General features: G+C 39.4%; 1 protein-coding gene across 1 annotated transcript in view; it reads left to right on the top strand.

The window, feature by feature from the left end:
* The first annotated feature begins 4,792 nt into the window (after nt 1-4,792).
* LOC123999350 (E3 ubiquitin-protein ligase RNF128-like) overlaps nt 4,793-13,670 on the top strand; it is a 33,033-nt gene continuing 24,155 nt past the window's right edge. Inside the window, exon 1 of the mRNA XM_046305011.1 lies at nt 4,793-5,299. Within this exon, the coding sequence (XP_046160967.1) occupies nt 4,873-5,299 (427 nt within the window). The 5' untranslated portion in view covers nt 4,793-4,872. The remainder of the gene's footprint in view (nt 5,300-13,670) is intronic.

Raw genomic sequence — 13,670 nt, 5'->3', positions numbered from 1 at the left:
CAGCACATGCCTAAGTTTGCTAATATTGCCAATGAAAAAAATCATTAAAGTAATTGGCAATATCACTGGGTTTTGTAATGAATGAGCCATCTGATTCAATGAATGTTGGAGCAGAGTTTGCCTTTCTGCCCAAAATTTCATTTAAGGTGCTCCAAAGCTTTTTACTATCATTCTGTCATTTGTCTTTGTTTCATAGTATAGTCTTAGTTCTTCTTTTTATTCAGTTTAGTCACATGATTTCTCAATTTGCAGTACGTTTACCAATCGGTTCTGCAGCCAGACTTATTTGCCATTCCTTTAGCCTCATCCCTCTCAACCATAAACATTTTCAATTCCTCAACAACCCACAGCGATTTGACAGTTTTTACAGTCATTTTCTTAATGGGTGCATGCTTATTAGCAGTGGTGGAAAAAGTACCCAATTGCCAAAATGAGTAAAAGTAAAGATAAGAGAATGACTCAAGTAAAAATGAAAGTCAACCAGTAAAATATGACTTGAGTAAAAGTCTTAAGTATCAAAAGTAAAAGTATACATTATTTCAAAATCCTTATATTAGGCAAACCAGATGGCACCATTTTCTTTTTTAAATGTTCTTTTATGGATAGTCAGGGGCACACTCCAACACACTGAGTCCGCCAGATCAGAGGCAGTAGAGATGACCAAGGATGTTCTCTTGATAAGTGTGTGAATTGGATCGTTTTCCTGTCCTGTTAAGCATTAAAAATGTAATGAGTACTTTTGGGTGTTAGGGAAAATGTATGGAGTAAAAAGTACATTATGTTCTTTTGGAATGTAGTGGATTATAAGTTGTCAAAAATATAAATAGTAAAGTACAGACTTAAGTAGTATTTTAAAGTATTTTTACTGAAGTACTTAATAACACTGTTTATTAGTAACTGGAATAAGCAATTTTATAAATGTGTTAAGTGCAGCGTTTGGTTGCTCTTCATTACACACCACAGACCAACAAATATTCTTTACAGCAACAACATAGGAATCGCTACAAAACGTATTCTATGACCTCTTATACACTATAGGCTTTTGAACTTTGGTTTTCCTAGATATGGCTACTATATTGTGATCACTACATGCGCTGGATTTGAATACTGCTTTAAAGCTAATTTCTGCAGCATTAGTAAAGATGTGATCAATACATGTTGATAATTTCATTCCTGTGCTATTTGTAACCACCCTGGTAGATTGACTGATAACCTGAACCAGGTTACAGGCACAGGTTACAGTTTGAAGTTTTCTCTTGAATGGGAAGCCTGATGAAAGCCAGTCAATATTTAAATCACCCAGAAAATGTACCTCTGTTGATATCGCATAAATTATCAAGCATTTCACACATGTTATCCAGATACTGACTGATAGCACTTGGAATAGCAGCTTCCCACTAGAATAGGCTTTAGGTGAGGCAGATGAACCTATAACCATATCACTTCAACAGTATTTAACATGAGATCCTTTCTAAGCTTCACATGAATGTGGTTCTGAATATAAACACCTCCACCTTTGGCATTTCTATATTTTCTGTAGATGTTATAAATGTATTGCTACCACTATCATCAAAGGTATTATCTAAGTGAGTTTCAGAGATTGTCAGAATATCAATGTCATCTGTTACTAGTACATTTTTGATTTCATGAACCTTCTTTCTTAGGCTACATACAGTTGAAGTCGGAAGTCTACATACACCTTAGCCAAATACATTTAAACTCCGTTTTTTCACAATTCCTGACATTTAATCCTAGTAAAAATTCCCTGTCTTAGGTCACCATGTGAAATGTGAAATGTCAGAATAATAGTAGAGAGAATGATTTATTTCAGCTTTTATTTTTTTCATCACAGTCCCAGTGGGTCAGAAGTTTACATACACTCAATTAGTATTTGGTAGCACTGCCTTTCAATTGTTTAACTTGGGGCAAATGTTTCGGATAGCCTTCCACAAGCTTCCCACAATAAGTTGGGTGAATGTTGGCCCATTCCTCCTGACAGAGCTTGTGTAACTGAGTCAGGTTTGTAGGCCTCCTTGCTCGCACACACTTTTTCAGTTCTGCCCACATATTTTCTATAGGATTGAGGTCAGGGCTTTGTGATGGCCATTCCAATACCTTGATTTTGTTATCCTTAAGCCATTTTGCCACAACTTTGGAAGTATGCTTGGGGTCATTGTCCATTTGGAAGACCCATTTGCAACCAAGATTTAACTGATGTCTTGAGATGTTGCTTTAATATATCCACATAATTGTACTCGCTCATGATGCCAGCTATTTTTGAAGTGCACCAGTCCCTCCTGCAGCAAAGCACCCCCACAACATGATGCTGCCACCCCGTGCTTTATGGTTGGAATAGTGTTCTACAGCTTGCAAGCCTCCCCTTTTCCCTCCAAACATAATGGTGGTCATTATGGCCAAACAGTTATTTTTTTGCTTCATCAGACCAGAGGATATTTCTCCAAAAAGTACGATCTTTGTCCCCACATGCAGTTGAAAACCGTAGTCTGGCTTTTTTATGGCAGTTTTGGAGCAGTGGCTTCTTTCTTACTGAGCGGCCATTCAGGTTATATCGATATAGGACTCGTTTTACTGTGGATATAGATACTTTGTACCTGTTTCCTCCAGCATCTTCACAAGGTCCTTTGCTGTTGTTCTGGGATTGATTTGCACTTTTCGCACCAAAGAACGTTCATCTCTAGGAGACAGAAGGCGTCTCCTTCCTGAGCGGTATGACGGCTGTGTGGTCCCATGGAGTTTATACTTGCGTATTATTGTTTGAACAGATGAACGTGGTACATTCAGGTGTTTTGAAATTGCTCCCTAGGATGAACCAGACTTGTGGAGGTCCACAATGTTTTTTCTGAGGTCTTGGCTGATTTCTTTTGATTTTACCATGATGTCAAGCAAAGGGGCACTGAATTTGAAGGTAGGCCTTGAAATTCATCCGCACTCCAATTGACTTATGTCAATTAGCCTATCAGAAGCTTCTAAAGCCATAACATAATTTTCTGTTAAAAGGCACAGTCAACTTAGTGTATGTAAACTTCAAACCTACTGGAATTGTGATACAGTGAATTATAAGTGAAATAATCTGTCTGTAAACAATTTTTGGAAAAATTATTGTGTCATGCACAAAGTAGATTTCCTAACCAACTTGCCAAAACTGTAGTTTGTTAACAAGAGATTTGTGGAGTGGTTGAAAAACTAGTTTTAAGTGTATGTAAACTTTCGACATCAACTGTATGTTAACATGGTCTATTTTCAGAACTTTTCTGGGATGCTTGATTGTTTTCATTGCTTTACTTGGAAGCAAAGCAGAAGTAGACATGCTCATGTGATTTATGTTATTGCAGGGTGAGCTGCACACAGTGGACTTCCTGCTAGGGCACACCGCCTTAGTGCTAACAGTATAACTCTGGTACATAGGCAAATGATTACTGCATACAATAGTTGCAGGACCAGCAGGGGCATTCAGGGCAGTTAGAGGGACATAATTTAGGTTACTTACATTGTCTTCCAATGCCCCTGGAAAAATGTACATTTTCTGAAGCATTATGATAACTCAGTGACACAATGGTAGGGATTAACTGAGCTGGGCTTGGGTCATTGATAAGGCATTGTCTCAACGCAGCCGTATAAGGCTGTGAAAGGATCCAGGAACCAAAATGATTTGGGTGGATCCCATCCTCCTTATGAAACAAGCTTTGTTTCCAGAAGGTATCAAAACTGTCAATAAATGTTACACCCACAGAGCTGGAATAGTCTCATAGCCAATTATGGAGGACTAAAAGTCTCCTGAAACGTATAATGTCAAGATTTAGGGGGGGCCCAGAGCCAGATATTATGGGGTGTTTGTTGGTGTCAAGCAGAGACCCAATCAGTTCTTTAAAATCCATATTCAGCTGTTCTGAGCTGCATGTCAGCAATCAAGTGTAAGATATATAACTTCCAAAATACAGAAATACAGCAGGCATGAATCATACCGGCAGTATTCCTGTATTTTTAAAGTTAAATATCTTGAATATTTTATTGCTGACATGAAAACCATTTTGGGACTATATCAACAATGGACGAATGAAATGAATACCAAAATATAGTTTCAGGGTGGAATTTTACTTTAAGTATAATTAAACCATTAAATAAAATAATCACATTTTAAAGAGGATTTTGTTTTAAATTGCAGGGGTTTTGACTTGTCAACTCGTCTTCCATATGCACATGCTTAACGTTTCCTTATGCCACAGGATAAAAACAAGCTACATGGGCTCTGGAAAAAGTACATAGAACTATACAGAAGGTAGAATATTTGAGTAAACATCCTGAAAATTAGGATATAGTTTATGGCTCATATGTTTAGAGTAAACCACCTTAACTGGTTTCACATTGGGATTAATTTTTCAATTTGTGATGCTGCTGCAAATATGTACAAAAGAATTGCCAAAGTTTTTTGCTAGATCTGTGTTTTAAGCCTACGGTATCACATTATCTTGTGGACTTTTATGGCAGCAGTATTGTATTGACATTTAATGCGTTTGTTGACACTGCTCATTTTAAATCCTGCTGGAACATTTCCTCCTATACACATTTAATAGCGCACTGGCCCGAAACTAATGAAGACAGATCGTGTGTTGGAATACAACACTGCAATATTGCAAACAAAAGCATGTGTCAAATCAACAGGCTAACACTCACAGGTAAACCTGGACTTAAATTTTGTGAGCAAGGTCCACTGAGATAAGAGAGACCAAAACTGACGTAGACTTGGTTTATGTTACAGAGAAGGGAGGTATCAGTTTACTGCACTATAGTACAGCACTCCAGGCAGCCGTTGACCAGGAAGACGGGGCTCGACTGACTACAGGAGTTGCGAGTATGTTTGAGAGGAAAATGGAGAAGAAAGGCACACATGGATTTGGCTTGAGATTTCTCACATTGCTCTGCCTGATAACTGCTCAACATGCTGGGGCGGACATGGTATTTACGAAAGCGATCGTTCAAACGCGTTACTTTAACACAAGTGACAACCAAACGGTGTTACAGAGCTGTGAGTGTGGATTATATGGGCTCCACTCTTCTGTCACCTCGGTTTCCGGAAACGTGATTCTTCCTAATTCAAATCCCTTAGCCTGTGGTCTCCAGGTAGGCTTTAACAGCTCAGAGCTGTGGATCGCCCTTATTCAGAGGGGGAACTGCACCTTCGCTGAGAAGATCAAGACTGCTGCTGAAAGTGGAGCCACTGGTGTGGTTATTTACAACCTTCCTGGTACAGGCGACGAGGTAACGCCCATGGTGCACCATGGTGAGTGATTCGGTTACCTTCCAATTGGTAGGGCTTCAGCCTTTTTGTTTTTCTATTCCTTACAGAATTGCAAGCTTAATAACTAACTAGAAAATGCCATTTACTTAAGTAAACTGAATTAAATGTGGTGACACTGATGCACATTTGCAACAATGTACATATGTGAGAGTGGATTCTCAGCCCTCACTAGCATGAAAACTAAATGCAGGCACAGACTGTGTGGAAAATGATTTAAGACTGAGACTCTCCAATACAACTCAACATGGCAGAGTTATGTGCATCCTTTCAAGTACACTCTTCTCATTAACCTGTGGTGAGTTTAAAAAAAAATGGAGGTAGTTTTGTTATCAACTGTAACGGCCATTGGTGGAAGAAGGTGAGGACCAAGGTGCAGAGTGGTACATGTTCATATTATTTATTCGAAACTGAACACTAAAATGCGAAACAAAGAGAACAACCGAAACAGTTCGGTCTGGTCCAGACAAAAACAGAAAGCAACTACCCACAAAAACCCAGTGGGAAAAGCTACCTAAGTATGGTTCTCAATCAGAGACAACGATAGACAGCTTATTTTATTTATTTATTTTTAAATTGAACCTTTATTTAACCAGCAAGGGCTCATTGAGATTAAAATCTCGTTTTCAAGAGCGCCCTGGCCAAGATAGGCAGCACCAAGTCATGACAAAAAAATTACAGACAGACAACATGAAAAACTACAAGTAATCTAGTAAAAACCATTGAATTCACAAGAGTATAAAACAGCAAATTAAAACATTGACAGGTCAGGGAATCAGCCTCAATCCTTCATCAGTGATTTACACCTGCATTGTTTGCTGTTTGGGGTTTTAGGCTGGGTTTCTGTACAGCACTTTGAGATATCAGCTGATGTACGAAGGGCTATATAAATAAATTTGATTTGATTTGATTTAAAAAGTTCTTCCAGTTTAAAAGTATTTTGTAAGGTGTTCCAAGATTATGGCGCAGAGTACATAAAAGCCCTTTTACCAAATTCCGTTCAGACATTTGGAACAGTTAGCAGGATAAAGTCCAGCGAACAAAGGGAGTACCCACCACATTTCTGAACAATAAAAATGCACAAATAAAAAAGGTAATAAACCCAAAATGGCTTTGTAAATAAAAGTATACCAGAGTGTCAATTGATCTCAAAAACTGAGTGGAAGCATTCATATATAAAATATCCCCATAGTCTAGTAAAGGCATAAATGTAGCTGACACTAGCCTCCTTCTGGCTTCAAAAGAAAAACAGGCCTAATTCTTAAAATAAAATCCCAATTTTATCTTAATTTTTTTTGTAAGTTGTTGAATATGCAATTTAAAAGAAAGGCCATCATCAATTAAAATTCCAAGATATTTATATGAGGCTACAACCACAATCTCCTTGCCCTGACAGGTGAAAGGTTCAGAGGTATATTTCTTGCATTAGAAAACACCATTAGTTTAGTTTTGTCAGTATTGAGGATAAGCTTCAATTGACACAAGCTTCAATTGACACAAGGTATGTTGGACAGTATAAAAAGCAGTTTGCATGTTCTGGAAAGCTTTTGTAAGAGACGAGGCACAACAGTAAATAACAGTGTCATCAGCATAAAAATGAAGTTGTGCATTTTAGATATTTTTGTCTAAATCATTTATATAAATAGTGAATAAGAGAGGACCAAGTACAGAGCCTTGGGGCACACCATTCAAGACAGACAATTTAACAGACATAAGCCCATCAAATTGAGTGCACTGAGTTCTATCAGTCAGATAGTTAGCAAACCATGCAACTGCATGCTCCGAAAGACCTACACTCGACAGCTGCCTCTGATTGAGAACCACACCTGGCCAAACTTCAAAGAAATACAAAACATAGAAAATTAGCATTGAATGCACACCCTAGTCACACCCTGGCCTAACCAAAATAGAGAATAAAAGCCTCTCTATGGCCAGGGCGTGACATCAACAAAAAAAAATGGTTAAATATGTGTCCAAAGAAACTGAAATATTTCCTGAGCTTTCTTATCCTAGATACAAGACAGACAATGCGACTGTCTTTTTGCCATTTATGAATGTGTTATTTAATGCGTTTCTATGGGCAAGAGTAGTAAAGGTCCATTTTTGGGGGGATACCTACAGGGGTCCTAAAATTCTAAATCAAATTCTAAATAGCTAAATGATCCATGGTATGACCGCCGTAAAATAATTCACAAAGGCTTAGACTTTCAGGTTGTGGTTCAACTGGTGGAAGACTAGTAGTGACCGGAATTTTTACCATTCAAGTCCCTGAAATGTATTGGGATTTATGGAAATACCGTGGTAGTGTGAAGTAGTAGTATCAAAGTAGTATCAAAAGTAGTATCAAAAGGTTTGTCAAGCAACAGTGCCCGTCTACACATTATAAAGTTGTGTTGGTAGCTTGAACGGTTAAAGACCAGTGGCGTATCCAAATACTTCCCATTCAAATCTAATCAAATGTATTTGTCACATACACATGGTTAGCAGATGTTAATGAGAGTGCAGCGAAATGCTTGTGCTTCTAGTTCTGACAATGCATTAATAACCAACGAGTAATCTAACAATTCCAAAACTACTACCTTATACACACAAGTGTACAGGGATAAAGAATATGTACATAAAGATATATGAATGAGTGATGGTACAGAACGGCATAGGCAAGATGCAGTAGATGGTATCGAGTACAGTATATTCATATGAGATGAGTAATGTAGGGTATGTAAACAAAGTGGCATAGTTTAAAGTGGCTAGTGATACATGTATTACATAAAGATGCAGTAGATGATATAGAGTACAGTATATACATATACATATGAGATGAGTAATGTAGGGTATGTAAACATTATATTAAGTAGCATTGTTTAAAGTGGCTAGTGATATATTTGACATCAATTTACATCAATTCCCATTATTAAAGTGGCTGGAGTTGAGTCAGTGTGTTGGCAGCAGCCACTCAATGTTAGTGGTGGCTGTTTAACAGTCTGATGGCCTTGAGATAGAAGCTGTTTTTCAGTCTCTCGGTCCCTGCTTTGATGCATCTGTACTGACCTCGCCTTCTGGATGGTAAGCGGGGTGAACAGGCAGTGGCTTGGGTGGTTGTTGTCCTTGATCTTTTTGGCCTTCCTGTGACATTGGGTGCTGTAGGTGTCCTGGAGGGCAGGTAGTTTGCCCCCGGTAATGCGTTGGAGGCCTCTGGAGAGCCTTGCGGTTGTAGGCGGTGCAGTTGCTGTACCAGCTGGTGATACAGCCCGACAGTATGCTCTCGATTGTGCATCTGTAAAAGTTTGTCAGGGTTTTGGGTGACAAGCCAAATTTCTTCAGCCTCCGGAGGTTGAAGAGGTGCTGTTTGGCCTTCTTACCATTTCAGTTTGTACGTGATGTGTATGCCGAGGAACTTAAAACTTTACACCTTCTCCACTGCTGTCCCGTCGATGTGGATAGGGGGGTGCTCCCTCTGCTGTTTTCTGAAGTCCACGATCATCTCCTTTGTTTTGTTGACGTTGAGTGAGAGGTTATTTTCCTGACACCACACTCAGAGTGCCCTCGCCTCCTCCCTGTAGGCTGTCTCGTCGTTGTTGGTAATGAAGCCCACTATTGTTGTGTCGTCTGCAAACTTGATTATTGAGTTGGAGGTGTGCATTGCCACACAGTCATGGGTGAACAAGGAATACAGGAGGGAGCTGAGCACGCAACCTTGTGGGGCCCCTATGTTGAGGATCAGCGAAATGGAGGTGTTGTTTCCTACATTCACCACATGGGGACGGCCTGTCAGGAAGTCCAGGACCATATTGCACAGGGCGGGGTTGAGACCCAGGGCCTCAAGCTTAATGATGAGCTTGGAGGGTACTATGGTGTTGAATGCTGAGCTATAGTCAATTAACATTATTCTTACATAGGTATTCCTCTTGTCCAGATGGTATAGGGCAGTGTGCAGTGTGATGGCGATTACATCGTAAGTGGACCTATTGGGGGCGGTAAGCAAATTGAAGTGGGTCTAGAGTGACAGGTAAGGTGGAGGTGAAATGATCCTTGACTAGTCTCTCAAAGCACTTCATAATGACAGAAGTGAGTGCTACGGGGTGATACTCATTTTGTTCAGTTACCTTTGCCTTCTTGGGTACAGGAACAATGGTGGCCATCTTGAAGTTTGTGGGGCGAGCAGACTGGGATAGGGAGAGATTGAATATGTCCGTAAACACATTGGGATTGGTATTTATGCAAATGTTACCAACCTGCTCGATTCGGTCTTATGTAGCGAAATTTGGAATTGTGTTTTTTACATTGGATAAAAGTAGAGACTCAGAGATAGAAAATGGTATATAATACACTACAGTTGAGGAACAATGGTAAGGTAATTCTGATTTGATAGTTCATAAACTTGTTACCCCACTTTTGAGAAAATGCCCCTTGAATATTTTGGTACAGCACACCTACTGGAGAGCTCTTTTTTGTCAACACCAGGTATTCCCAAACTGGGGCACGTGCAATGCCGTCGGGGGTACGCCAGATAAAAATGTGATTCACATTTTCAAACAGTACATTTGTATTTTCCAACGGGGGTATACATTTTTTCCCTCGCCTGAGTAGCCTCGTTTCACTGCCAAAAATAAAATTAAACCATTTAGTGTTCAGCGAAATAACAACACAATGTCAAATACAGGTAGTCTAGTTAAATAATGAACTTCCAATCACATTAACCATTACTCTTTTTTTTTAAATAAGCCACGGGGGTTTTGAGCTAGAATAAAGACGACTTGAGAGTAGTAAAACATGTATAAAAGCAACAGATACCATTAATAAGAAGGGGCTAGAAGCGTCTTATATGGTGAGCTACCGAGTGGCTAGGACAGGCAAGCCCCATACTATTGTGGAGGACTTAATTATTCCTGCTGCCGCGGATATGGCTGGGACAATGATGGTGGAAAAGACCACAAAAACTATACAGACAATGTCTTCATCAAACAACACTGTTTCATGACGCATCAGGGACATGGCAGGAGATGTTTTGAAACAATTACTTCTTTGCATACAAACCAATGAATTATATACGTTACAGCAGGATGAGTCAACAGACGTGGTGGGCCTGGCACAGCTCCTGGTATATGACCGTTACATTTATGGGGGGTCAATTAAGGAAGACATCCTTTTCTGCAAACCACTGGAAACAAGGACAACATAAGAGGATATTTTTAAAGTACTGGACAGCTTTGTGACATCAAATTGACTTTGGTGGTCAACATGTGTTGGTATCTGGTATCTGTACTGATGGCGCAAAAGCCATGACTGGGAGACATAGTGGAGTGGTAACACGCGTGCAAGCAGTTGCTCCCGATGCCACTTGGGTAAACTGCAGCATCCACAAGAGGCTCTTGCTGCCAAGGGAATGCCTGACAGCTTGAAAGACGTTTTGGACACAACAGTGAAAATGGTTAACTTTGTTAAAGCAAGGCCCCTGAACTCTCGTGTATTTTCTGCATTATGCAATGATATGTGCAGTGACCATGTAACGCTTTCGTAACATACAGAAGTGCGCTGGTTATCAAGGGGCAAAATATTGACACGTTTTTTAAAATTGAGAGATGAGCTTAAAGTTTTTTTTCTCACTTGTCTGGCCACTTGCATGACGACGAGTTTCTCACACGACTGGCCTATCTGGGTGATGTTTTTTCTCTCCTGAATGATCTGAATCTAGGATTACAGGGACTCTCCGCAACTATATTTAATGTGCGGGACAAAATTGAGGCTATGATTAAGAAGTTGCAGCTCTTTTCTGTCTGCATTAACAAGGACAACACACAGGTCTTTCCATGATGGTATGATTTTTTTGTGTGCAAATGAACAAGCTTACGGACAATGTCAAATGTGATAACAAAGCACCGGAGAGAGCTGGGTGCGCAATTATGCAGGTACTTTTCCAAAACGGACGACACAAACAACTGGATTCGTTATCCCTTTCATGCCCTGCCTCCAGTCCACTTACGGATATCTGAACAAGAGAGCCTCATCGAAATTGCAACAAGCGGTTCTGTGAAAAAGGAATTTAATTAGAAGCCACTGCCAGATTTCTGGATAGGGCTGTGCTCAGAGTTTCTTGCCTTGGCAAATTGTGCTGTTAAGACACTGATGCCCTTTGCAACCACGTACCTATGTGAGAGTGGATTCTCAACCCTCACTAGCATGAAAACTAAATAAAGGCACAGACTGTGTGTGGAAAATTATTTAAGACTGAGACTCTCTCCAATACAACCCAACATTGCAGAGTTATGTGCATCCTTTCAAGCACACCCTTCTCAGTAACCTGTGGTGAGTTATTCACAATGTTTGATGAACAAATAAGGTTTTATATGTAAGATTGCTAAATAAAGAGCAAAATGATTGATTACTATAATATTGTTATTTGTGCCCTGGTCCTATAAGAGCTCTTTGACACATCCCACAAGCCGGGTTGTGACAAAAACTCACACTCATTCTTATTTTTAATAAATGTATTGTACAGTATGTGTATGGCAGGCTTACATTGATGTTTGGGAACCACTGGTCTATGCCCATTCAGCATCATTCACACCCTCTTCAGCCTAAACCCCACCAATCTCTTTAAGGATTCATATGTGAGGCCATGTGCTAAACAGAGTGAGTACGGTAGTGTAATAAACAACCAAAGACTTCAAGACTAAAGACTGTTTTATAATACGTCTACATTATACACATGTCTGTAGACAGTCACAGTGACATCTATTGTTGTCTGTTATCAAACTTGTCATGATCGTTATAAAAAAAAGTAGAAACCCAAATACGACAGACTGCATGACATCAGCAGCCTGGTGGTCCAAAATAGCTTTAAAGTTGTATTTTAACACCAATAAACCCATCCGTTTAAAAATGAATTTAGTATATGTCAATCTAGCAAACCAGGCAAGTAACTTTCTAAACAATGTTTTGGTTCGTTTCTGGCTTGTTCGCTAGCAAACGTTAGCTCGCTAGGTTGTTAAAATAATAACAATATCATAGCTGACAAAGTTTTAACTTCAGCATATTTTGATTGATTATTACAGGAAAATGAACTCACAACAATAGTATTATTTAAAAGTTAATGGCAAGCAAATTACAAAATATAGCTAACGATTGTGAGTGTGACAAAATAAAAGCAGGGCATTCTACCCGATAATTTTTTAACTTGGACACTGTCTCGTTGACCTAACATTATATCCTAATTTGACTTTGGTGCAGGACATGTTGTTCTTCGCATTACCGTCTCTGGAAAACACACGCAAATAAAATCTGTTTATTTGCCACATGCACGGGATACATGGGAGTTACATAAGGTGTAAACGGTACAGTGAAATGGTTACTTGCATAGTGGATTCTTTTGTTTAGAAATGTAGCTAGTTAGCTAGCTAAACAATGAACCATAATCCCAACTCATAACTTTACAACTATGCATGAATCTGCAGGGAGCTAAAGCTGACCAACTAGGTTCAATGTTAGAGCCTAATGTTAGCTAGCTAGCTAACTAGCAATGCAAATTGCTTTCTGAGATACAAATAATATTACTACACAGATCATACACGTAACATTAGCTAGCGAACCAGCCAGTGAATGTTAGCTAGCTAGCTAACAGTACACTTTAAATTCCAATGAAAACGACTATGACAAAATTTGAAAATTATAATATCTGAAAATGTAGCTAGCTAGACACTCTTACCCATATACATGGCTGAACGCTTCTCTCTCTCTCTGTCACGGATGCCATGGCTGCCTTTAGTTTGAAGATGTAATCTGGAGACAGATGTTTTATACAACAGTGTTCTCTTTTCGACTCACTCTGCATATTTGCAATCAAACAGCATTCTTTTCTCCATCTCCTTAACTATCATACTCTGCTTCGACCGGGCATTCCACTGATTTCAAAACTAGGTCAACTTCTTCCGTGACAACAACACTGTTGATCGCTGTTTTAGAAGACTCTACAACGTCTGGTTCAATGAAAATGTTTCTACCTAAAATCAGGGATTGCCACATCATCGGATTAAGTTGTTGAAAGTGGAGAGCATTAGCATCACTTTTGCAGTTCTTCGTGATATCTTTCAAAAAAGCCACGTTAGAAAGGATTACCTAGACATACTGAGCAGCTCATGTTATAGACAGAAGCATGGCAGACCAATTCAAACTCATCTCTCAGCATGTCTAGCCCATCCATTATCTCAGCCAATCATGCCTAGCGGGAATGTTCCTGTCTTTTTCCGTGGCTAAACCAACTAGGCTCGTAATTTAACGATTAAATTTGTATTTACAGATGGCATACACGTTTGTTATTAAGGCACATGAAAGTTCACATGTTCCAGAAGGCATCTGGAAA

The sequence above is a fragment of the Oncorhynchus gorbuscha genome, linkage group LG16 (assembly GCF_021184085.1).
Source record: "Oncorhynchus gorbuscha isolate QuinsamMale2020 ecotype Even-year linkage group LG16, OgorEven_v1.0, whole genome shotgun sequence".
NCBI lineage: Eukaryota > Metazoa > Chordata > Actinopteri > Salmoniformes > Salmonidae > Oncorhynchus > Oncorhynchus gorbuscha.
This window is presented reverse-complemented; position numbering and strand designations above follow the sequence as displayed.